This window comes from Eschrichtius robustus, chromosome 5 (genome assembly GCF_028021215.1).
Source record: "Eschrichtius robustus isolate mEscRob2 chromosome 5, mEscRob2.pri, whole genome shotgun sequence".
Classification (NCBI taxonomy): domain Eukaryota; kingdom Metazoa; phylum Chordata; class Mammalia; order Artiodactyla; family Eschrichtiidae; genus Eschrichtius; species Eschrichtius robustus.
In genome coordinates, this window is record NC_090828.1 from 61,263,140 (window position 1) to 61,288,100 (window position 24,961).

At 39.1% G+C, this 24,961-nt stretch overlaps 2 protein-coding genes across 3 annotated transcripts in view; both read right to left on the reverse strand.

Moving 5' to 3' along the window:
- HAT1 (histone acetyltransferase 1) overlaps positions 1-2,088 on the reverse strand; it is a 47,555-nt gene extending 45,467 nt beyond the window's left edge. The window contains exon 1 of one of the 2 annotated variants that reach the window (XM_068543916.1): positions 2,028-2,088. In XM_068543916.1, coding sequence (XP_068400017.1) covers positions 2,028-2,034 — 7 coding nt within the window. In that variant the 5' untranslated portion in view covers positions 2,035-2,088. Of the gene's footprint in view, positions 1-1,855; positions 1,972-2,027 lie in introns of those variants that run through there. The other variant, XM_068543917.1, reaches the window with a different exon arrangement.
- A 17,890-nt stretch (positions 2,089-19,978) lies between these two features.
- LOC137764869 (cofilin-1) lies at positions 19,979-20,567 on the reverse strand. Its single transcript, XM_068543919.1, has one exon. It carries the CDS (start codon positions 20,550-20,552, stop codon positions 20,052-20,054), a length of 501 nt encoding a protein of 166 aa, XP_068400020.1. The 5' UTR covers positions 20,553-20,567; the 3' UTR covers positions 19,979-20,051.
- Between the last annotated feature and the right edge of the window lie 4,394 nt (positions 20,568-24,961).

The following is a 24,961-nucleotide window of genomic DNA, read 5'->3' on the forward strand; positions in this document are numbered from 1 at the left end:
GACAGGGTTAGGAAAGAAAATTTTCACTGTATTAGCAAAATTTTTGTAACCATGTGCATGAAGTCATAGGCTATTGGAATAACAAAATGGTTTTAGTACAACGTGGCTACCCATCAATGTATATAATAATTAACAATGGAAAAAACCATTATGAAGAGAAACTTTCAAGCAAAGATGACAATAAATCTCCTGAAAAAATGATCATAAAAATTAGGAAAAATTCAGGGAAAAAAGGTCACGAGCAGAAATGAAAAATGGGGTACAATGACATGCCGCAAACTTCAGTAAGCGGTTAAAACACACATATACAGAATATGGGGAACACTTGAAGCAGTATAGATTAATGGTTTGGAGTCAGAATTGCTGGATTCAAATCCAGGCTTCACTATTTACTTACTAGATCTGTGAACTAGAGCACATTACTTGGTTTCTCTGACCCTAATGGATAAAAATGGTATAATAGAACCCATCTCAAACAACATCTATAAAAATGAGATAATAGAACCCACCTCAAGGCATTTATGAATAATCTAAGCAACAAATCATACATTAGTTTAATCCCCACAATTCTATAAGACAAGTCGATACTTACAGCCCCATTTCATATTCAAAAGCTCAGTTAGAAAGGGGTTTGGTCGGCCTTCCCTGGTGACGCAGTGGTTAAGAATCCGCCTACCAATGCAGGAGACACGGGTTCAACCCCTGGTCCGGGAAGATACCACATGCCGCAGAGCAACTAAGCCCGTGCGCCACAACTACTGAGCCTGCGCTCTAGAGCCCGCGAACCACAACTACTGAAGCCCGTTACGCCTAGAGCCCGTACTCCACAACGAGAAGCCACCATAATGAGAAGCCCGCACACCGCAAAGAAGAGTAGTCCCCGCTAGCAGGAACTAGAGAAAGCCCACACACAGCAACGAAGACCCAACGCAGCCAAAAATAAATAAATTAAATAAATTAAAATTAAAAAAAAGAAAGAGGTTTGACTGCTTAAAGGGCACCCGATTACTAAACGGTGGGACTGAGATTCGAATTTAGGTGTAATTCTTATAACACTACACTCTGTGCAATACACATGTCCCCCCTCTTTTATAGTACCAGTGTACCCCCAAATCCTACAGTCTCTATCTGGTAGAAGAGCCCTTCCTTAAACACCTGTAGAGCTCATGCTATAGCCTGTGTATCCAGCACATCCATAAAAGTGTATTGAGACTACTATAAAGTCAATGGACAAGATAAAAGAAAAAGAAACTGTCCATCACTTCAAAAGATATGTAACTGGATAAAAAAAGCATATACTCAACCCAAAACAATCTTTATAAACGTACAGAATAATGGCAATTATTAGTTATTAAATGTTGTGAACTGAAGAGACTCAATAAAGAAGAGGTGAATAGAATAAACAAGAAAATTAAAATAGACACCCCCTAAAAGAGAAGTTTAGATTAAGGAAGAATGCTTCACTGTCTCTCTCTCAAAGGAAATCTAAATAGATCTTAGTAATACTAAAGTGTGAGAGATTAAGGAGACTATTACGGAGTCAATCAAGATTCCAATGAGAGCCCTAGTGCAGGGCAAGACAGCAATGCGCTAGCTCAGAAGTTGACTGTAGTGGAAGGCGGAGAGAGACCTGGAAGAGAAGTCTGAGCATTAAAATCAGCTGGCGGGAACAGAACCAGACTAGTGGATGAGGCAGCAGTAGGTAAAAAGAATGAGAAGAGAAACAGGCGTCCAGGCACCTGGCACCTTACAAGCCCAAATCATGACGCTTTCTCCTGGCCTCTTCGGCCCTCTAAGGGCCGAGTTCCCCACAGAATGTGCAGAACCCCGAGCCGTTGGGGGCGGGGGCACGAACCTCGGCGGACAAGGAGCTGAGCTGAGAGTTCCGCGCTTCCAGGCTGAAACAGGCCTTCTAGAACCCAGGCTGCAGCCCGAAAGTTCCAGGCGGGCACTGTCACCACCGTCTCGGCGTCCTTTCCCAAACCTGCCCGCCCCCTCCCCTTGGTAAACTTTTCCCGGGAACTTACCCGCCATTTCCGAGCTGCGAGCACCCGCGGCCGAGGAAGGACGAATCAACCCGCGCGCTCCCTGACCGGAAGTGAGCACACTTTCTGACGCATTTCCCCCGCCCACCCCTGCCCTGGTGCTGGCCAATGAGAGGAGGAGGTTCCAGGCGCGGGGTGGTGGAAGCGCCTCGAGAGGCGGGGCTAACACGGCCGGGAAGGCTCGGACGGTTGCCTAGCCAAGGCCGGCACCGTCAGCCTCTTTGAGGCTTGAATTGGAGGAGGAGGCCGCAAAGGGATATTCTCTGTTGAGATGCCCGCCGGCTCGAGGAGAGTTTCTTTGGGGTTGATTTGCATAATATACATACCTCTGGCAGTTTTCTGTTCCCCCTTAACGATGTTTTGGAGACTGTTAGAAAAACTTTTCCCTTGGCCTGGACAGTAGATCCAAACACCTGAGCCCTAGTTTTACAGGTAAAATATAGGGATTGAGTTCGAGTTGCCGGAGAAATTTTCCCGTATTTTATTTGTTTCTATTTTTGCGGTAAATAGTTGTTTAACATCGGTTTTCTTTTATGTTTTTAAACAGTATGTATACGGTGTGATATCTAGGTACTCTGCTTTCGCATTTTAAGGTTATGAGGCAACAATTTAGTGTAAGGAAATTGCTACCTAGTAATAATTTAGGTGACCAGAACTGTTCTGGTTCTACATCTCTCAAGTCCTAGTGGCGTAAACCACATCACAGGATGCTACCTGATTTGGGCCATAGGGCTTGTTAGTGTTTAGTAGCTGCTGAAACTGTTTGTCCCAGAGGATAAGCCACTGTTTAGGTATCCACAAATACTCCCACGATGTCTGTACACTAGAATGCCTTGTCTCAACAAATGGTGGTTAATAGGTTTTACAATGATGATACTAGAGCTAAAATGGACCCTTGGGATGATAATCTAGAACTAACACACTTCCTCGTTTTAGAGATGTGGAAACTAAAGCCCAGAAAAGAGAAATTACCCAAATTCACACTCAGTGTACAGCCTACACAAGAGCCCAGTTCTCCAGATACTCAGCTCAGTATTTGACTACATGGAGATGGCCCTCCTGAAGGTAAAGATCAGAAAAGGTACTGAGAATGCTCAGATCTTTTTCTTTAAGCTTTAATGAAACATAAGAAATTACGATCATAATGTTAAGAAGAAAACTGAAATCGTTGTCACTAATGACATTATGGATCAAAAACGGAAAACAATCTTTTTATATAATCGTTCTTTCAAAATGGCAAGATTCAGCATTTCTTTCCAAAACCACCTTACCTGTAGATTGGTCAATAGCTGACCGGCAATTATGATCCTTAAAATAAGAAATCAAGAGGAATTTGTCTTAACTGCCACAAATCTGAAACAGATTTTATGACTTTATGTGACTTTACGGTTGGTTGTAGGGAAGAAATATGTTGAAACATATATGATAATATGAATAAGAAATAAGATGAATATGAATAAGAAATACAATGAAACCTATATATTGTATGACTAATATTTCATATGATCTGCTTGCAGAATTGAGGTTACAGTTTTAAATTGTCCTTGTCTTAGAACTGTTCGCACATATTTATTAAAAATGTCACAGAATACATGTTTAGCTAGTTTACCTAAAACCTAAATGAATGACTTCTTTCAGAAAGGTAATAATAAAATTACCAAAAAGGAAAAAATATTTTTGTAGGGTTTTCCCGCTCTTTTCAATTTATATTTTACCTTATTCTAAAGGGGATTTAGGAAGTGAATGTTACCACCATAGAATACAATTTCTACAAAAGGAATCTGCTGTCCTCATGTATAGGAAGGAGGCAGCATAGTGGTGTGGAAAGTTCAGTGCCCTACTAGTCTCAGTTCTACTACTTCGTGATTGTGTGACCTTGTTTCATCTATTAAGTGGAGATAATAACCTTCCCAGTCATTACATTGAGTTGTTGTGAAAATCAAATGGAAAAATTTAGGAGAGAGATTTGTAAACTGTAAAATTCTATATTAATATGAGGTGGTATTAGTATGATACGATTCATTCTAGAATAGGAAATTTGGAAAAGGCATTTTTCTCCATAGAAAAAGGCCATACTACACTGTTAGGAATGAACTAGCAACCATATGTTTGGTACGGGTTCAACTGCATATGGACTAGTAAATTTTGCCATCGTGTCTTGAAACCTCCGGAAGGGATTTTTTTTTTTTTTTTAAACATGGTATTAAAAAGATGGTTATCAGAAAGTGGATGTAGGAAATTTGAGATCCAAAAGAAAAATGCAGGTACTTGATGTGTCTTTTTTTCAAAATACATACGTCTCTACAGACAGATAAGAATAGCTAGTTAACTCATTTGTTTAGCTCATAGTGCAAATGGTGGGGGTGTGGTGTATGAGTTTCAGTTCCCAGAACAATTATCCAGAATCCCCTATCCAGCTAGATGACTTTCATATGGGATAAAAGAAAGAAAATAAAGATAGGCCAGCTCCTATTGAAAACTACTGTTAGAGGAATAACTTAAGATGCACAGCACCAGCAGTTTGCACATTCCATATTTTAATTCTCATACACTACCCATAGGTGTGTAAACTAGTACTTTTTGAGAAGCAATTTAAAAAATTTAACACGTTTCTATTTGTACATCCTTTGAGGTAGTAGTTCCACTTAAAAGTATTTGTCCTACAAAACTATTTGCACAAGAATGCAAAGATAAATGATCAAAGATGTTCAAGGCAGCATTAATTTTACTGGCACATTGGAAATAGCCTAACCATTCATCAAAAGGGGCTGACTAATATGTACTGACTTGGGAAAATACCATATAATAGGTTAAAAAATAAGTTACAACATTATATTTTACTTGTATAAAAAAGTGTATTTTGATATAAACATAGAAAACATCTGGAAGCATAACCAACTAGTTTAACTATGGCTCCTTCTAGGAAAGGGAATTTGGAGATGGGGATTAATCAGGGATTAAAAAAAAAAATACTGTTTGCTTCTTTTAATGAGGATGTATTGGTTTCTTTCATAACTAGAAACTTATCAATCTTTTGGAAGTTTTTAGACATGGTGGCTAACTCTACACTCTACATTCTATAAATTATGATACATAGAATTAAAGAGAAGCAGCTTAATTGGTACAAGGAACAGTTAGTTGAAAATTAATATTTCTAGTTTTGCATTCTGTCATTATTTACAAACAAAGACTGGTCAAAATGAGGGACGAGGACTATAATTGCTTATTTTTGTTTACAAAATGACCACCCAGTGATGCCCGCTTTACTTTTTGAAACTATAGTTTGTAAAAATGGCTTTAATTATGTATGTCTATTTAGGGTGACTAACACAATAATGCCTATGATATTTCACATTTCATAGTTAAAATATTACTTCAAATATTAATTCTTTTTTCCATTCTAGCCAACAGAAAAATGACCATTATTCCTCTGTTTTAAACTTTTTTTTGCTGTTGTTTTGTGTTGTTTTTCAAGGCAGAAGAGCTTCAGGATAGGAGGAGGGTGAAGAAAACTTTATCAAAGCTACTTTGATATTAAATAAATAAGACTAAAAAGTGGTGAAAATTATGACTAGAAATATTTTATTTATTTATTTTCGGCTGTGTTGGGTCTTCCTTTCTGTGCGAGGGCTTCCTCTAGTTGTGGCAAGCGCGGGCCACTCTTCATCGCGGTGCATGGACCTCTCACTGTCGCGGCCTCCCTTGTTGCGGAGCACAGGCTCCAGACGCACAGGCTCAGTAGTTGTGGCTCACGGGCCTAGTTGCTCCGTGGCATGTGGGATCTTCCCAGACCAGGGCTCGAACCCGTGTCCCCTGCATTAGCAGGCAGATTCTCAACCACTGCGCCACCAGGGAAGCCCTAGAAATATTTTAAACTGATATATTGTTTCAGTCATTCTGTCTTTCTTTTTTCTGATTGTAGTAAAAAAATACATGACATAAAATTGACCATCTTAATCATTTTTTTTAAATAAATTTATTTATTTATTTTTAATTTTGGCTGCGTTGGGTTTTCGTTGTTGCGTGCAGGCTTTCTCTAGTTGCAGCGAGTGGGGGCTACTCTTCGTTGTGGAGCACGGGCTCTAGGTGTGCGGGCTTTTTTAGTTGTGGCATGTGGGCTCAGTAGCTGTGGCTCGTGGGCTGTAGAGCGCAGGCTCCATAGCTGTGGCGCCTGGGCTTAGTTGCTCCTCAGCATGTGGGATCTTCCCGGACCAGGGCTCGAACCCGCGTCCCCTGCATTGGCAGGCGGATTCTTAACCAGTGTGCCACCAGGGAAGTCCCATCTTAATCATTTTTAAGCATACAGTTCAGTAGCATTAAGTATATTCACACTGTTGTGAAAGCTGTAGTTCTAATGGGTTGGTTTTCAGGCACTCCCGTAGTAACCTGTTTACCCATATCACTGTGCAAAACAAGACTCTTAACTTCCTATGATCTGGACACACAAAGTGAAGAGCTTTTATACCTGCTATACAGTGCTGTTAAGTGTTTAGTTCATAAACCTCTTCCTTAAAAGAATTATAAAAAAAAAATATAGCTTTATGGTAGTGTTTCTTCTAAACTTTTTTACAAATCAGAATTTTGAAGGAATATATATAGTTGTTAACAAGCTAAACCAACCAATCACTGTGCAAATTAGTAAAAGAATTCTTTCTGAAAATTTTGCTAGAGGGAATCCAGAATTTAATGATCTAAGAGAAAGAAACTGTCATGCTAACCAGCACCATATAATACAAAGAGAACCTGCTTCATCAGGTAAGAAGGGTGTGTTGGTAGGGTTAGGATGCGTTTAAAGAATAAAAGGTTTACTTTTACATATCTTTATAAAGTTAAATTTTGTTGTATATGAGGCAGTTTATGTTACTATAGATATGGTGTTATTTTTTAATAGATTTTAAGAGCAACTAAGGTACTTTGAATAATACAGAATCAGGAATTTTAGAACAAAGTGATTTTAGAAATCAGGTAATCTAGTCATTGTCATGTTTATTTGGTATACATATGCATAAAAACTTTTGCTGATATCTCCTCTTCTATATATCAATATATTTCTACTACTGTTAATTCCTATATTAAATATTACTATTATTAACTTTTTTTATTAATTTATTTATTTTTGGCTGCATTGGGTCTTCGTTGCTGCACGTGGGCTTTCTCTAGTTGCAGCGAGCAGGTACTACTCTTCATTGCGGTGCGCAGGCTTCTCATTGCGGTGGCTTCTCTTGTTGCGGATCATGGGCTCTAGGAGAGCGGGCTTCAGTAGTTGTGGCACGTGGGCTTAGTAGTTGTGGCACGCAGGCTCAGTAGCTGTGGCTCACCGGCTCTAGAGCGCAGGCTCAGTAGTTGTGGCGCATGGGCTTAGTTGCTCCACGGCATGTGGGATCTTCCCAGACTAGGGCTCGAACCTGTGTCCCCTGCATTGGTAGGTGGATTCTTAATCACTGCACCACCAGGGAAGTCCTGCTATTATTAACTTTTAATTTTTTAGACAAAAAAGAATATGAATACTCGTTTTTAATATTTTCTACCCCAGTCAATCACCTGTGCACCCCTGAGATCCCTGACTTAAAAAACCGTTTGCTTGAGGTTTTTTAGCAAGTAACTGATGAAGGTGATACTGTGGTCTAAGTCTCTCAGTTTGGTCCTATGTTTTCCCACTTTTTTTTTCCTTTCTTGCTGTAGAAAGGGCTAATTTCCTTCATGAAATACATTGCTTTGGGGAGAAAGTCACTATGTCTGGCACGTGGTTGATATCTAATAAGTATTTGTTAAATGACTTTGCAGTAACACCATCAAGAACACAATTAACCCCCAAAACAACTAAGCTTCCGCTTTTGTTCAAGCACTTCATGGTTCCTGGTATTGGAAACTGCTGTTTCCTTGCTTTAAAATAAACATCCTTGAGCATGTGATTAGAATCAGACTAAAAACTACCTTATCCATATTTAACCCATTACTACCAACACGTGTATAACACAGGTATTTTTCTATTAAATTGTTCTCTGGATGTCATCAGGGAGTAGGGTGTGTCATCAATACAATCGCCAGGAGATGATCTTTTGCCAGAGTAAATTTATCCCTGGTACAATGGCTCCAAAGACAAAATTCTGTGGGACACAGGTGTTCTTGTAGCAAGCCCAGATCATCAGAAGCCCCAGCTTTCCCCAGAGAATTTTAACCCAGATTAAATTCTAGCTTTCTTACAAAGCTCTAAGAAAGCCTAGCTTACCCTCCTTCATCAGAGCTTACCCTCCTTCTCTATACCTCCTTCTCTATCTCTCAGTCAGTTAGGCACCCAAACGTTTAGGACTAAATGTATGCTGCCTTCTCCCCAAACCCAGGCCCTATTTGGAGTCTACTTACAGAGTCCAAGAGAGGTATTGGGTAAGTGGTACAGTAGGTATAACGTCTCTTCCTCCTTTTCTCCCTGGGTTTCCTGCAACAAACAGGAGTGAGGCCAGGCTGTTACTTGCAGCGGCCCCACGTTTCACCCCAAGTGACGCTTGTATGCTCTTCTCTCACTTCTCCCCATTTGGCTTCATTGAGGCCTGCTGTATCTGGGGCCTGCTGTGTTGACTCACCAATGTGGGCCTGCGTATCACAGAAGGATTGCCTCACTTTCTGATCTGTCCTCCTAGGGGATAATTATGAATCATCACGTTCGCCAGTCTTAAGCCTGTTTACCTCTTATTGATAACGCCTCCAGAGCTGGAACTGTATTATCTTCATCCCTGAGTTCTTACTTGAAGTGAGAACAAATGCTTTTAACTAACATTTACTGAAGATTTTTATTCAGATTAACTGTTGTACTGAATACATTTAACATTTAAGTTTGCCTTTATCCTGTCTTCTTAGGCCCACTCTCATGTTTGTCTCCCTCCCCTCCTCTGCCTGGCCCTTAAGGACTATTCCTATATAAATGAAATTATCTCTTTACTGAAATACTGTGTTATATTCTCATTTTATGAAATCTTATCTAAAAATCTGAATGTTAACTTTAAAAAAACATGTAATATTCTCAATTAAGGATGAATACTTGGAAAAACAAAAACTTCCACTTTAAAAAAGTTTTAAGAATAATCTCAAGGGATTCCTAAGATATTTAAAAATATTAACAAATAATTATAACATTTTATGTTATATAAGTTTTGTTAGACCAAGATCACAAGAAAAAACAGGACGAAATTTTCTTTTTCAAAAAATTGTGGCTGCACATCTACATTGTCCTTGGATATGTAGAAGCCCTGCTGAGCTAAATTGTATGTTTCTTTCATTTGGTAAAGATTTTTGCTATTTTTTCCTTTTCAAGTGGATTTTCAAGTTATTTTATTCTCAGATTTTGAACTTCACATTGTTCTTTTGAGTAAAATACACAGAAGGACTGCATCAGGGAGATGACAAATGTCATTTAAATAGTATCAGTATGATTTAATTATCTTAGGTTTTGCTTTGCTTACTGTTAAATAAAATAAATTAGATAATATGTTTAAATGCTAAATGACAATTTTATTTACTATTGGGAGACTTAATTGTATGTGAGTCCATATCTAAGCACAAATGAAAATTGCACAGTTATATGTTTAGTACATTACAACACGTTATCCATTTATTAAAGGTAGATAAATACTTATCTAAATCATCATTGTGACAGATAAGAATAATAGCTGTAATTTGAAAGGTCATTCTTTGGTGATCCTTACTTTATTTTTATGCTGTCTAGTTCATATATATTTCTCATTGGGGTTATATAGAGTTGAGATTTTTAAAAAGATAGGCATAAACTTTTTATCTTTTACCAGGCTTGGGTTAAGAAGGGGTTAAGGAATTCCTAGGTATGATATCAATATGCCACAGGAAATTCTTACCCTGCTCCAGTGTCCTAAAATATTCCAATGTGGGAGGAAGACTTCATAAATTAGAGTCTTTGTATAAATACAGCAATGATGCTATAGAAATTGGAGTCAGAATAGGTTTTGGTAGATGATTTCACATCGGGTGGGCCTAAAGGAATCTTCACTAAGGGGCTCAAAGACATGTTCTCTGAAATATCTGCACTATTAACAATTATATGTATAGACTCCCTGCAAACTGGAATGATTGCAGATAATGGAAAAAGACAAGCATAATACTCAATTTTTAATGGAAAGGGGAGGAACTGAAAGATCACACTCCATTTAGTCTTCTTTGAAATGCTATGGTGTTAATCTTTGAAAAACAACAACAACCAAAAAACCAAAAGACAAAAAAACATGATTTATAAGTCCACAGAGGGTGACCAAGTATCCATTGTCTAACATGGATTTGTGAAAAGCAATATTGCTAAATAAACTTATTTTACTTCTTAAAACAAATAAATGGCAAAAAGAAGTATGTATAATAGTATGTTTGATTAGATACATGATCATTGCTGACCCTATGCAAAATTATGTTTTAGAGAAAATTCAGTTATCTGCTCCTGGCTTTGTTTAATATATTCAGATTACTCATACAATTGTACTTGCTATATATGTACAGTTTCAAGTTCTGATTCATTCACTTAACATTATATCATAAACTGCATACTACTCTTACTTTTATGTGACCAAGTTACTAAGGAATCTGAACTTCGTGGGGATATAAACATAAAATGTTGTATTTTTCCTCTAGTCACTGCTCCCACTGTACTATGTTGAATACCCTTTCCCCCCAGGCAGATTCCATAGTTTTCTGCTCTTTTAAGTTACTCAAAGTCTAGCCTGGCCTAGTTTAAAACTTTGGTATTTTAAAACCCCCTCCATTGTGGGCCAGACTTGCAGCCACAAGGGATGTGAAATGAAGAAGGGAATATAACCAATTTTTCACTCGTTCTCCCTCGTCAAGCCCCTAAAGATTGGGCTGGGGAGAGTGTCTGGTTCTAGGATATGTTGTCCTCTTTCTTTTTCAAGGCTAATTCCTCTGGTATTGGGGGCTAGAAGTAGGAATAGAGGAGAAATGAATCTTGCTCTCTGTCTTGGTCATCTCTGCTTCTCCGGCTGACATTGACTGCTCTCAATGCTCTTACTGCCTCTCCCATAGCACACATTCTTAATTCCTTCAGTGAGCAGAAAGGGGCCTCCGTATTGTACCAATTCCCTGATAAGGAAACTCCGGCAACTTGCTGCTGTTATTTACTTTGTTAGTAGTCCTCCCTTTTGGGTGGAACGCTGCAAAAGTAATTCAAGCCCCAATATCTTCCTGGTGTCACTTGACCTACAAGAAATTCATGTATCACCTCTTGTGTGCAACCAGTGTCCCCAGTGCAATGGACACACATAGTCTTATCAGCTATCATATCATCACAGGATAATGAAATTTAAAATGTTAGCCAGTGCCAATGCTCTTCATATAAGGTGGGGGTGGGATGGGGAGTGATAATAATATAAAGTATAGCTGCTATTGAACCCCCATTCTTTTTTTTTTTATTCAAACAGAAAGTCACAAAAATTATAATCATCCTCATCAGTTCACTCAGTCCCATGTAATTAATTTTTTTTCATCTTGATCTTTTGTTAACACTTTTATGAATTCATCAGTTTTCCATTAGAGTTCTGAAAATGCTTATTCATTCAGTTCAGCAGTATAGTCAGTTACCAGAAACCTGTACTTGTCAGAGTCTTTTCCATGAATTCCTTGAAGATGAAACCCTTTTATAGGAACATTTTTGCGAAAACATCAGAGTACACCCAGAAGTGTCTGTAAATGACAAAAGACTTAAAAAATGACCATGGTTAAAGATTTGATGATAGTTCATAATAATGCAATTGACAAGGAAATTTAGTTATTTCTGAGATATACATTTTAAAGTAATAACTAGAATTATGACTTATAACATTATACCAGAACATATAAGATTTTTAGAAATGTCATGTAATGTCTGAAACATTTATATTAACATATTTCCATACAAATAAACCAAAGAAAGTTTAGTATTAGTTGTTTTTTTTGGTTGTTTTTTTATACTGCAGGTTCTTATTACTCATCAATTTTATACACATCAGTGTATACATGTCAATCCCAATCGCCCAATTCAGCACACCACCATCCCCACCCCACCGCGGTTTTCCCCCCTTGGTGTCCATATGTTTGTTCTCTACATCTGTGTCTCAACTTCTGCCCTGCAAACCGGTTCACCTGTACCATTATTCTAAGTTCCACATACATGCGTTAATATACGATATTTGTTTTTCTCTTCCTGACTTACTTCACTCTGTATGACAGTCTCTAGATCCATCCACGTCTCAACAGATGACTCAATTTCGTTCCTTTTTATGGCTGAGTAATATTCCGTCGTATATATGTACCACAACTTCTTTATCCATTCCTCTGTCGATGGGCATTTAGGTTGCTTCCATGTCCTGGCTATTATAAATAGTGCTGCAATGAACATTGGGGTGCATGTGTCTTTTTGAATTATGGTTTTCTCTGGGTATATGCCCAGTAGTGGGATTGCTGGATCATATGGTAATTCTATTTTTAGTTTTTTAAGGAACCTCCATAGTGTTCTCCATAGTGGCTGTATCAATTTACATTCCCACCAACAGTGCAAGAGGGTTCCCTTTTCTCCACACCCTCTCCAGCATTTGTTGTTTGTAGATTTTCTGATGATGCCCATTCTAACTGGTGTGAGGTGATACCTCATTGTAGTTTTGATTTGCATTTCTCTAATAATTAGTGATGTTGAGCAGCTTTTCATGTGCTTCTTGGCCATCTGTATGTCTTCTTCAGAGAAATGTCTATTTAGGTCTTCTGCCCATTTTTGGATTGGGTTGGTTGTTTCTTTAATATTGAGCTGCATGAGCTGTTTATATATTTTGGAGATTAATCCTTTGTCCATTGATTCGTTTGCGAATATTTTCTCCCATTCTGAGGGTTGTCTTTTCGTCTTGTTTATGGTTTCCTTTGCTGTGCAAAAGCTTTTAAGTTTCATTAGGTCCCATTTGTTTATTTTTGTTTTTATTTCCTTTACTCTAGGAGGTGGATCAAAAAATTCTTGCTGTGATTTATGTCAAAGAGGGTTCTTCCTATGTTTTCCTCTAAGAGTTTTATAGTGTCCAGTCTTACATTTAGGTCTCTAATCCATCTTGAGTATATTTTTGTGTATGGTGTTAGGGAGTGTTCTAATTTCGTTCTTTTACATGTAGCTGTCCAGTTTTCCCAGCACCATGTATTGAAGACACTGTCTTTTCTCCATTGTATATCTTTGCCTCCTTTGTCATAGATTAGTTGAGCATAGGTGCGTGGGTTTATCTCTGGGCTTTCTATCTTGTTCCATTGATCTATGTTTCTGTTTTTGTGCCAGTACCATATTGTCTTGATTACTGTAGCTTTGTAATATAGTCTGAAGACAGGGAGTCTGATTCCTCCAGCTCCGTTTTTTTCCCTCAAGACTGCTTTGGCTATTCGGGGTCTTTTGTGTCTCCATACAAATTCTGAGATGATTTTTTCTAGGTCCATAAAAAATGCCATTGGTAATTTGATAGGGATTGCATTGAATCTGTAGATTGCTTTGGGTAGTATAGTCATTTTCACAATATTGATTCTTCCAATCCAAGAACGTGGTATATCTCTCCATCTGTTGGTATCATCTTTAATTTCTTTCATCAGTGTCTTATAGTTTTCTGCATACAGGTCTTTTGTTTCCCTAGGTAGGTTTATTCCTAGGTATTTTAATCCTTTTGTTGCAATGGTAAATGGGAGTGTTCCCATAATTTCTCTTTCAGATTTTTCATCATTAGTGTATAGGAATGCAAGAGATTTCTGTGCATTAATTTTGTATCCTGCAACTTTACCAAATTCACTGATTAGCTCTAGTAGTTTTCTGGTGGCATTTTTAGGATTTTCTATGTATAGTATCATGTCATCTGCAAACAGTGACAGTTTTACTTCTTCTTTTCCAATTTGTATTCCTTTTATTTCTTTTCTTTTCTGATTGCCATGGCTAGCACTTCCAAAACTATGTTGAATAATAGTGGTGAGAGTGGACATCCTTGTCTCGTTCCTGATCTTAGAGGAAATGCTTTCAGTTTTTCACCATTGAGAATGATGTTTGCTGTGGGTTTGTCGTATATGGCCTTTATTATGTTGAGTTAGTTTCCCTCTGTGCCCACTTTCTGGAGAGTTTTTATCATAAATGGGTGTTGAATTTTGTCAAAAGCTTTTTCTGCATCTATTGAGATGATCATATGGTTTTTATTCTTCAATTTGTTAATATGGTGTATCGCATTGATTGATTTGCATATATTGAAGAATCCTTGCATCCCTGGGATAAATCCCACTTGATCATGGTGTATGATCCTTTTATTGTGTTGTTGGATTCTGTTTGCTAGTATTTTGCTGAGGATTTTTGCATCTATATTCATCAGTGATATTGGTCTGTAATTTTCTTTTTTTGTAGTATCTTTGTCTGGTTTTGGTATCAGGGTGATGGTGGCCTCATAGAATGAGTTTGGGAGTGTTCTTTCCTCTGCAATTTTTGGGAAGAGTTTGAAAAGGATGGGTGTTAGCTCTTCTCTAAATGTTTGATAGAATTCACCTGTGAAGCCATCTGGTCCTGGACTTTTGTTGTTGGAAGATTTTTAATCACAGTTTCAATTTCATTACTTGTGATTGGTCTGTTCATATTTTCTGTTTCTTCCTGGTTCAGTCTTGGAAGCTTATACCTATCTAAGAATTTGTCCATTTCTTCCACGTTGTCCATTTTATTGGCATAGAGTTGCTTGTAGTAGTCTCTTAGGATGCTTTGTATTTCTGAGGTGTCTGTTGTAACTTCTCCTTTTTCATTTCTAATTTTATTGATTTGAGTCATCTTCCTCTTTTTCTTGATGAGTCTGGCTAATGGTTTATCAATTTTGTTTATCTTCTCAAAGAACCAGCTTTTAGTTTTATTGATCTTTGCTATTGTTTTCTTTGTTTCTATTTCATTTATTTCTGCTCTTTCCTTCTGCTAACTTTCTGCTAACTTTGGGTTTTGTTTGTTCTTCTTTCTCTAGTTCCTTTAGGTGTAAGGTTAGATTGTTTACTTGAAATTTTTCTTGTTTCTTGAGGTACGTTTGTATAGCTATACACTTCCCTCTTAGAACTGCTTTTGCTGCATTGCATAGGTTTTGGATCGTCGTGTTTTCATTGTCATTTGTCTCTAGGTATTTTTTGATTTCCTCTTTGATTTCTTCAGTGATCTCTTGGTTATTTAGTAACGTATTTTTTAGCCTCCATGTGTTTGTGTTTTTTACGTTTTTCTCCCTGTAATTCATTTCTAATCTCATAGCGTTGTGGTCAGAACAGATGCTTGATATGATTTCAATTTTCTTAAATTTACTGAGGCTTGATTTGTGACCCAAGATGTGATCTATCCTGTAGAATATTCTGTGCACACTTGAGAAGAAAGTGTAATCTGCTGTTTTTGGTTGGAATGTCCTATAAATATCAATTAAATCTATCTGGTCTATTGTGTCATTTAAAGCTTCTGTTTCCTAATTTATTTTCATTTTGGATGATCTGTCCATTGGTGTAAGTGAGGTGTTAAAGTCCCCCACTATTATTGTGTTACTGTCGATTTCCTGTTTTATAGCTGTTAGCAGTTGCCTTATGTATTGAGGTGCTCCTATGTTGGGTGCATATATATTTATAATTGTTATATCTTCTTCTTGGATTGATCCCTTGATCATTATGTAGTGTCCTTCCTTGTCTTTTGTAACATTCTTTATTTTAAAGTCTATTTTATCTGATATGAGTATAGCTACTCCAGCTTTCTTTTGATTTCCATTTGCATGGAATATCTTTTTCCATCCCCTCACTTTCAGTCTGTATGTGTCCCTAGATCTGAAGTGGGTCTCTTGTAGACAGCATATATATGGGTCTTGTTTTTGTATCCATTCAGCAAGCCTGTGTCTTTTGGTTGGAGCATTTAATCCATTCACGTTTAAGGTAATTATCGATATGTATGTTCCTATGACCATTTTCTTAATTGTTTTGGGCTTGTTTTTGTAGGTCCTTTTATTTCCTGGTGTTTCCCACTTAAAGAAGTTCCTTTAGCATTTGTTGTAGAGCTGTTTTGGTGGTGCTGAATTCTCTTAGCTTTTGCTTGTCTGTAAAGCTTTTGATTTCTCCATCAAATCTGAATGAGATCCTTGCCGGGTAGAGTAATATTGGTTGTAGGTTCTTCCCTTTCATCACTTTAAATATATCGTGCCACTCCCTTCTGGCTTGTAGAGTTTCTGCTGAGAAATCAGCTGTTAACCTTATGGGAGTTCCCTTGTATGTTATTTGTCATTTTTCCCTTGCTGCTTTCAATAATTTTTCTTTGTCTTTAATTTTTGCCAATTTGATTACTATGTGTCTCAGCGTGTTTCTCCTTGGGTTTCTCCTGTATGGGACTCGCTGCACTTCCTGGACTTGGGTGGCTATTTCCTTTCCCACGTTAGGGAAGTTTTTGACTATAATCTCTTCAAATATTTTCTCTGGTCCTTTCTCTCTCTCTTCTCCTTCTGGGACCCCTATAATGTGAATGTTGTTGCATTTAATATTGTCCCAGAGGTTTCTTAGTCTGTCTTCATTTCTTTTCATTCTTTTTTCTTTATTCTGTTCTGCAGCAGTGAATTCCACCCTTCTGTCTTCCAGGTCACTTATCCGTTCTTCTGCCTCAGTTATTCTGCTATTGATTGCTTCTAGTGTAGTTTTCATTTCAGTTATTGTATTGTTCATCTCTGTTTGTTTGTTCTTTAATTCTTCTAGGTCTTTGTTAAACATTTCTTGCATCTTCTCGATCTTTGCCTCCATACTTTTTCCGAGGTCCTGGATCATCTTCACTATCATTATTCTGAATTCTTTTTCTGGAATGTTGCCTATCTCCACTTTATTTAGTTGTTTTTCTGGGGTTTTATCTTGTTCCTTCATCTGGTACATAGCCCTCTGCCTTTTCATCTTGTCTATCTTTCTGTGAATGTGGTTTTTGTTCCACAGGCTGCAGGATTGTAGTTCTTGCTTCTGCTGTCTGCCCTCTGGTGGATGAGGCTATCTAAGAGGCTTGGTGGGAGGGACTGGTGGTGGGTAGAGCTGACTGTTGCTCTGGTGGGCAGAGCTCAGTAAAACTTTAATTCACTTGACTGTTGATGGGTGGGGCTGTGTTCCCTCCCTGTTGGTTGTTTGGCCTGAGGCAACCCAATACTGGAGCCTACCTGGGCTCTTTGGTGGGGCTAATGACAGACTCTGGGAGGGCTCACACCAAGGAGTACTTCCTAAAACCTCCACTGTCAGTGTCCTTATACCCACGGTAAGCCACAGCCGCACCCCCCCCTCCCCCCCGCCTCTTCAGGAGAACCTCCAACACCAGCAGGTAGGTCTGGTTAGTCTCCCCTGGGATCACTGCTCCTTCCCCTGGGTCCCGATGTGCACACTACTTTGTGTGTGCCCTCCAAGAGTGGAGTCTCTGTTTCCCCCAGTCCTGTCGAAGTCTTGCAATCAATTCCCACTAGGTTTCAAAGTCTGATTCTCTAGGAATTCTTCCTCCCGTTGCTGGACCCCCAGGTTGGGAAACCTGACGTGGGGCTCAGAACCTTCACTCCAGTGGGTGGACTTTTGTGGTATAAGTGTTCTCCAGTCTGTGAGTCACCCCCCCCCAGCAGTTATGGGATTTGATTTTACTGTGATTGCGCCCCTCCTACCATCTCATTGTGGCTTCTCCTTTGTCTTTGGATGTGGGGTATCTTTTTCGGTGAGTTCCAGTGTCTTCCTGTCGATGATTGTCCAGCAGCTAGTTGTGATTCTGGTGTTCTCGCAAGAGGGAGTGAGAGCACGTCCTTCTACTCCGCCATCTTGTGAACCCCCATTCTGTAGGTGGCCTTGAGGCATAAGCTGATAATTATAACTTCATTTTTCAACCCTTCATTGCATGTCCTGTTATCCCTCTAACCTCCTAGACTGGGTCTGATTCTTTATCTAGTCCAGCACCTAAACCTTAGTTCCCAAATGATCTGAATCCACTATGGACTTATCTTTGGACTTATCTTATATTGGCTATCTTTACTGAGTTGCCTCAGTTGGGTTTCAGACATAGTCATTCTTGCCCTATTGTATAGCAGCAACTGAGTTTCCCTTTGATGATTAGGATTAATCACCACATGGCTATGGCGACTCTTTTCTGCTTTTAATTCTACAGCTCCAGAAGCCGAAAATATCCAGTGGGCAGTTTCAGTTTCCAATTCATCTGAACCTTGATGGTGTTTCCTGATGGAAGCATTCCTCCCTCGGATATAGGACCTCAAAAACCATGAGCCCAATGTTGCTGGGAAGAAAGGCAAAAACTTCTTCAGTGGGTTACTTGGTGTGATAGTGAGAGGGCAATTTTACTTCCTCTTTTAGTACATGGATTTGTGTGTTCCAGCTACATGAGATCCTCTTTTTATCTCCAATGTTCTGATATTTTATGATGTGCCTTGGTATTGAACCTTTTTCATTCATTGTTCTGGATACACAGAAGATACTTTGAAACTCAAAACTCATCCTTTGGATTTGGAAAATTCTCTTATTTTTATTTGATAATTTCTTCCCCATAATTTAAAATCTCTATTTTCTCTGGAGATCCTAGTAGTCAACTATTAGGCCCCCTGGTTTAGCTCTCTATATTTAAATATTTTTCTGCCATTCTTTGTGTATTGCCCTATTTTCTAAGAGATTTTCACAACATTTTTATTACAATCCTTTTACTAACCATTTTATTACCACTTCCTAGCTGTATAACATTGGGAAAGTTGCTTAATATCTCAGTCTGTTTCCTCATCTTTGAAATGGAGGTAATAGCATGAAATAACCATACTTCACAGGGTTTTTTTGAGGATAGAGTCATAAAAATTGCTTAGAATATTGTCTGACGCATAGTAAGTACTGTACAATAAATATTAGTTAATATTAGGTATTCACCAGTATCTTGTGAATTTGGTTAGTGTAAGTGATCTTTGGGCCATTTAGAAGACAATTTCTAACCAGATCCTGACCTTGGTGACTTTACCACATTAGGCCTTTTTTAAGAGGACCAAACAGTTGGCCTTTGGCAATCATGCCTCTCTATCTCATTATGTCCTTCAAATGCAGCAATTTTTAAAGTCCTTCTCCATTTTTGCCTGTCTCTGTATTTGTGCTTACATGGGTATATTTTGTAATGTAAAATTACATATAATATCTTGTAAGAAACTCTTATTCTTAAAAAGGGAAATGATGGAGGGAAACATGGTAATTCATGAAGATGGTCTGCCCCAGAAGTGTGCATTTATTCTTTTATTAAGCATCTTTATTTAACACTGCTATGTGTCTAGCGCTGTGCTAATTGCTAGGGATACAGAGATTTTTGTTTTGTCTTTTTCTTAATTACTTGTATTGAGCATCTACTATGCTTGAGAATCTATGTGAGTTCACGGTCTACGGCAGCATTTTTTTTTTTTCCCATTAGTGAGCCTTTTCATTGTTGTGCGTTTTTTTTGTTTTTTGTTTTTAATTGAGGGTCCCTTAGTGGTCCTGCTTCCATGAGTGGCTGTGACCAGGGGAAAAGGGGAGGGAAACCAGGCGGCGCAGGGTGGGGTCATCTCCACAACATTCCATTTGTACACAGAACTAAACAGACAAGCAGAGTCACTATTGCAGTTAGAAGTTGGCAGCATGGAAAAAGGGAGGAACAAGTGGGGAACTGGGGTGTTGTTAAAAAAAATACAGGTCCCCCCACAAACAGGGGTTCCTGGGGGGGAACTTGGTCTGTTTCAACCCAAGAGGAATCAGAAGATCAAAAGCGGTTTGGGAAGGCCAGAACCGTCAGGGATGGAGGGAGGAGGTGGAGGAAGGTCCAGGGGGTGCGGAGGCTGTTTGGTAACTGGGGTGAAGGGACTGCCCTCCCCCTGCTGGGATCCCCCCAGCCCCTCCTGTCTGGCAGGAAGGGGGTGGCCTGCAGCTCCCATGGGCAGGTCTGGGGCTGCCAGATGCTCCAGGCAGGGGGCTGGAGGGGGCTCACAAAGGCTTGCCCTCCAGGGAGATGATGGCACTGCCCCCCAGCTTCTCTGCCAGGGTGCAGCGGTCCTTGACCTCCTCATAGCAGTTTGCTTGCAATTCATGCTTGATCCCCGTCAGCTTCTTCTTGATGGCGTCCTTGGAGCTGGCATAGATCATTTTGCTCTTAAGGGGTGCACACTCAGGGGCCCAGAAGATGAACACTAGCTCCTCCTTCTTGCTCTCCTTGGTCTCATAGGTTGCGTCATAGAGGGCGTAGCGGCAGTCCTTGTCTGGCAGCCTCTTGACAAAGGTGGCGTAGGGGTCGTCTACAGTCTGGCCCACATCACCTGCCAGGATCTCCTTGCCCTCCTCCAGGATGATGTTCTTCTTGTCCTCGCTCAGGCAGAAGAACACTGCCTTCTTGCGCTTCTTCACCTCCTCTGGTGTCGACGACTTATGCACCTTCATGTCGTTGAACACTTTGGTGACCCCATCAGAGACAGCCACACCAGAGGCCATGTTTCTGGAAGAGAAAAGGAGATAACAAGGAGAGCCAGAAAAGACAAGAGCCGCTACTGCAGCATTTTTAAAGTATGGGTCGTGAAATCAATTCAGAATGTTGAAAATAGAATTAGAAAAAAAAAATAATAGAATAGTACAGAATAGTAAATACCAGAGTATGTTGCATGTAATAAAGTTCAATATTGCTTCATGAAGTTTTTACTTCAGTGTGTACTGGGGTTGTGATAAAAAATGTATTTTTTACTATTTAGGTCTGGGGCAATAAAGTTTGAAAGCCACCAGTGGAAAAGACAATAAGCAAAGAGGTATTTACAGCACAATGTGATAAATATGATGGGGAGGTCTACGACGGGTGAAAAAGGGGTGTTAAGGATTGTTTTCTGGAGGAAGAGATTCTTGATCTGTATCTTAAAGGATAGGCCAATTGTAATAAATGTGGAGTAAAATATCTCCAGTAAAGGAAGTAGCATAAAAACTCAAAAATCTTTGTGACTAAAGGAACAAGTATAGTAGTAAGATATAAGTAAGAGGAAGGGGCCGGATCAGGAAGCTTCTATTCTTCATCATACTGAGGAGCTTGGATTTTATATTGAAGTCGCTAGAGAGCCACTAAAGGATGGGGAAGTGACAAGATTTAGTATCTGTTTTATATTGAACAGTTGACAGCACTGTGGAGAATGGATTTGAGGATAGTGACAGGAGGCAGAAAGTGGAGAACTGGAGGCGTGGGAGAGCAATTAGGAGGCATAATGAAGTCCATTATAATCAAAAGAAGAGATTTTAAAAAGACTGAAGAGGATGGAAAACACAGGACTGGGCAGCTATTTGGATGTGAGGGGTAAGGAAGAGTCTGATACCCAGCTTTCTGGCTTGAGCCACTAAGACAATGGTAATGGTCTTTACTTAGGAAATATAACAGGACTAATGGCTAGTGGTTGAACAACCAGGTAAGAATAATCAATAAACATTTAAGTAGTACCTACATAGTTAATGTCAAGCATTTAGATAAGTGTTAGGGCCAAGGGTGTGGATGAAGGAGGAAGGATAGGGTAATAAGACATACCCTGGAAGAAACAGAGAAATCACGAATTCAAGAAGTGGCAAATTATGGTTTCCGTGAAACCTTCTGTATATCACCCAGCTTGAATTGATTTTTTCTTTTTCTAAACCTGTATTGCATAAATTTACCACGCAGTTAAGCATATGCATTGTTAATTAATGGTTTTACCTATGTTTTGTCTTAACACATTGTAAGATCTTTATGGAGAGGAATAATTAGGTTCCCTTCAAATTTCCTGCTTATGGATATCAATAATAAGCCAATACTATGTCTAAGAGATGGAGTAGAACTTCATAGCCATATAGAATTACATATGATGAAATGTCCTTTCATCCCTTCATGGTTCTCTGGTATGTTTGAACAAAAGGGGATTTGTCTCATCTACTACTGAGCAGTTTCTTCTCTGTGATCCATGTCGCCTCTTTACCACCCAGTATGCCTTGGGTTATACTCACTTAGCTGCTGTTCCCTACCTAGAACTCTGAGCCTACTGTCTTCGATGAAATGATGTTGCTGCTACTGCCACATGGATCTCAGTGAAGGGGTGATATGAGGAAGGCTACATTTCCCATTACTGCGCCTTAATTTTCCTTCCACACCATCAACACAAAACTAGTTCACATAAAATGCTTTATTGAGGGGCTGGGGATGATTGAAGGAAGTATAACTGCTGACTGTTTTATTACCCATCCTCATCATGAACTGTCCAGGTAAGCCCATCCATCCATCCAGGCTGATGGAAGAACAGGATGAGCAAACAATGTTTTCTGGGGCTTCTTTCCAAGTAGTAAAAGTGCGAGATAATACAAGCAAGACCATGTAGATCTGTTACTCCATAATTTCTTCCCATGCTGACTTGCCCAGAGTCACAGAAGAAGCATCAGGTCAGCATTACCCGGAAGCTTCCTCAAAAGCACAAAATATAGTTAACCCCCCCCCTTTTTTTTTTTTGGTATTTTGGCCACACCACGCAGCATGTAGGATGGTTCCCCAAACCCAGGCCTCCACAGTGAAAGCACTGAATCCTAACCACTAGGCCACCAGGGAACTCCCTAGTTAACCATTTTTATACATAAGTTTATTCTTATCCATTGTGACATCTTTTGAAGTACAAAGACCTTATACCATGGTGAAGACCTCTTAATTATTTATTTCATTTTCATGTAGTTTTTTCTTATCATATTGTCATTACCTTAAGGTGCTATATATACTATTGTCAGGGCTACTGGGAATGGAAAGTGCAGAATACTACTTTGACTGAGACCTTTTAACAGTTGTTGGTCAAGTTCCTTCTGTGTTCTCAGCTTCTGATATTTTCCAATCAAAAGAATGCCAATCATTCCACAATTCTGCCCGCTTTTCCTCCTTGATTTGTCTCTTTCCACAAGGTCTAACTGTCCTCAAGTTTCAGCTCTTTCATGTTGTTTCTCCAGAACTTTCTAACTTAAAATTCCTGATTATTCTTCTGGTCAGTACAATTTTATGCTGATCAGTACTACATTGCATTACATTATTCCTTTATAGCAATTCTTCAGAAGGAGTTTCTTCCTGGGCATACCCTGGTTCCTAGCTTCCTTGTCTTGAGATTTGTGGCCCTCTCTTCCTTAAGGAGTCCTTTTTTAGGTCTCCCACTGCAAATCTGCCCTCCCCTTTTTTGAAACTTCCTTCTCACTGGGGTTGATTTCATCCTAGGATGAGTTCTCCTTCCCCCAACAGGGCAGTCCAAGGACACAATGACCCATTGCAGGATATGTCCCACCAAAGTCTTGAGTTTCTCAGCCTAGATTTACACTCTAGGTGCATTTCAACAGGAGAGTTCCAGGGCAGCCTTCAGATTCCAAGTCTGGTACTTTCCAAGGTTTCTGTCAGTATGTTATGCAAATATACCTCCACATTCTTCCTCTAATTTTCCTGTGGGTAACTATTAGACCAAACAGACACATAGACACAAGCACACACAACTCCCAAGGACATATAATTACTGTCTGAATCCATGTTAAGGAAAACATTTTTTTTCCTCAATGCAATATAGTCTTCATAGATTTCGCTGCCCATACTAGAGATATATTATTTGTCAAGCAGTTTCAGTTTCTTTTCCCTACCCTGCAACAATGCACAGAGACCTGTCAGTGTTTAAGAAACAAGGTCCATTACAATTTCTAGCCAAATAACAGAATTACATAACTGGATAGCCATCTTCAGTATCAAAAGACCCAGCATGATTTTCCCCAGCATTTTATTATGAAAATTTTCAAAAGTATACAAAAGTTGAAAGAATTTTTAAAGTGAATTCCCAAATACCAACCCCCCCCCAAGTTAGGTATAACATGTCTATCTATCTATCCGTCCATCCATTGTCTTATTTCTTTTATGGATTTCAAAGTAAATTTAATATACCAGTACTCTTCTCCTTAAATACTTCATGTAATTACCTACCTAGTTCAATATTTATTTACAGATTTTTTTTCTTTTGAGGAAAAATTGACACACAGTGAAATGTATAAACCTTAAGTGTACATTCCCTAAATTTTGGAAAATACATACATCTATAACCTAAACCCCTAGCAAGACATAGACGATTGCTATTACTCCAGATAGTTCCCTCATGCCTCTTTCCAGTCAGTTCCTCTCCCTAAGCAACCATGGTTCTGCTTTTTCCCACAATAGATTAGTTTTGTTTGTTCTAGAACTTCACATAAATGTAATCACATAGTATATGCTCTTTTGTATATGATTCCATGTAAGGCTTCTTTCATTTAGCATGATACTTTTACGACTCATCCATGCCATTGTGTGTATCAGTAGTTTGCTCTCTTTTACTGCTGAATAGTATTCCATTCTGTGAATATATCATAGTTTGTTTATCCGTTCTCCTATTAATGGACGACTGGGCTATTTCCAGTTTTTGGCTTTTATTTATTTGTTTAAATATTTATTTATTTGGTTGCACCGGGTCTTAGTTGTGGTAGGCGGGCTCCTTAGTTGCGGCTTGCTGGCTCCTTAGTTGCAGCACGTGGGCTCCTTTGTTGCAGCAGGCGGTCTCCTTAGTTGTGGCTCCTGGGCTCCTTAGTTGCGGCACGTGGCTCCTTAGTTGTGGCGTGTGAACTCTTAGTTGCTGCATGCATGTGGGATCTAGTTCCCTGACCAGGGATCGAACTCAAGCCTCCTGCATTGGGAGCTCAGAGTCTTATCCACTGAGCCACCAGGGAAGTCTGAAGTTTTTGGCTTTTATGAATAAAGTGGTTGTGAACATTCTTGACCAAGTCTTTTTATCCACACATATTTTCATTTCTCTTGGGTAAACACTGAAAGGTAGAACTGCTGATTCATAATGTAGGTATATGTT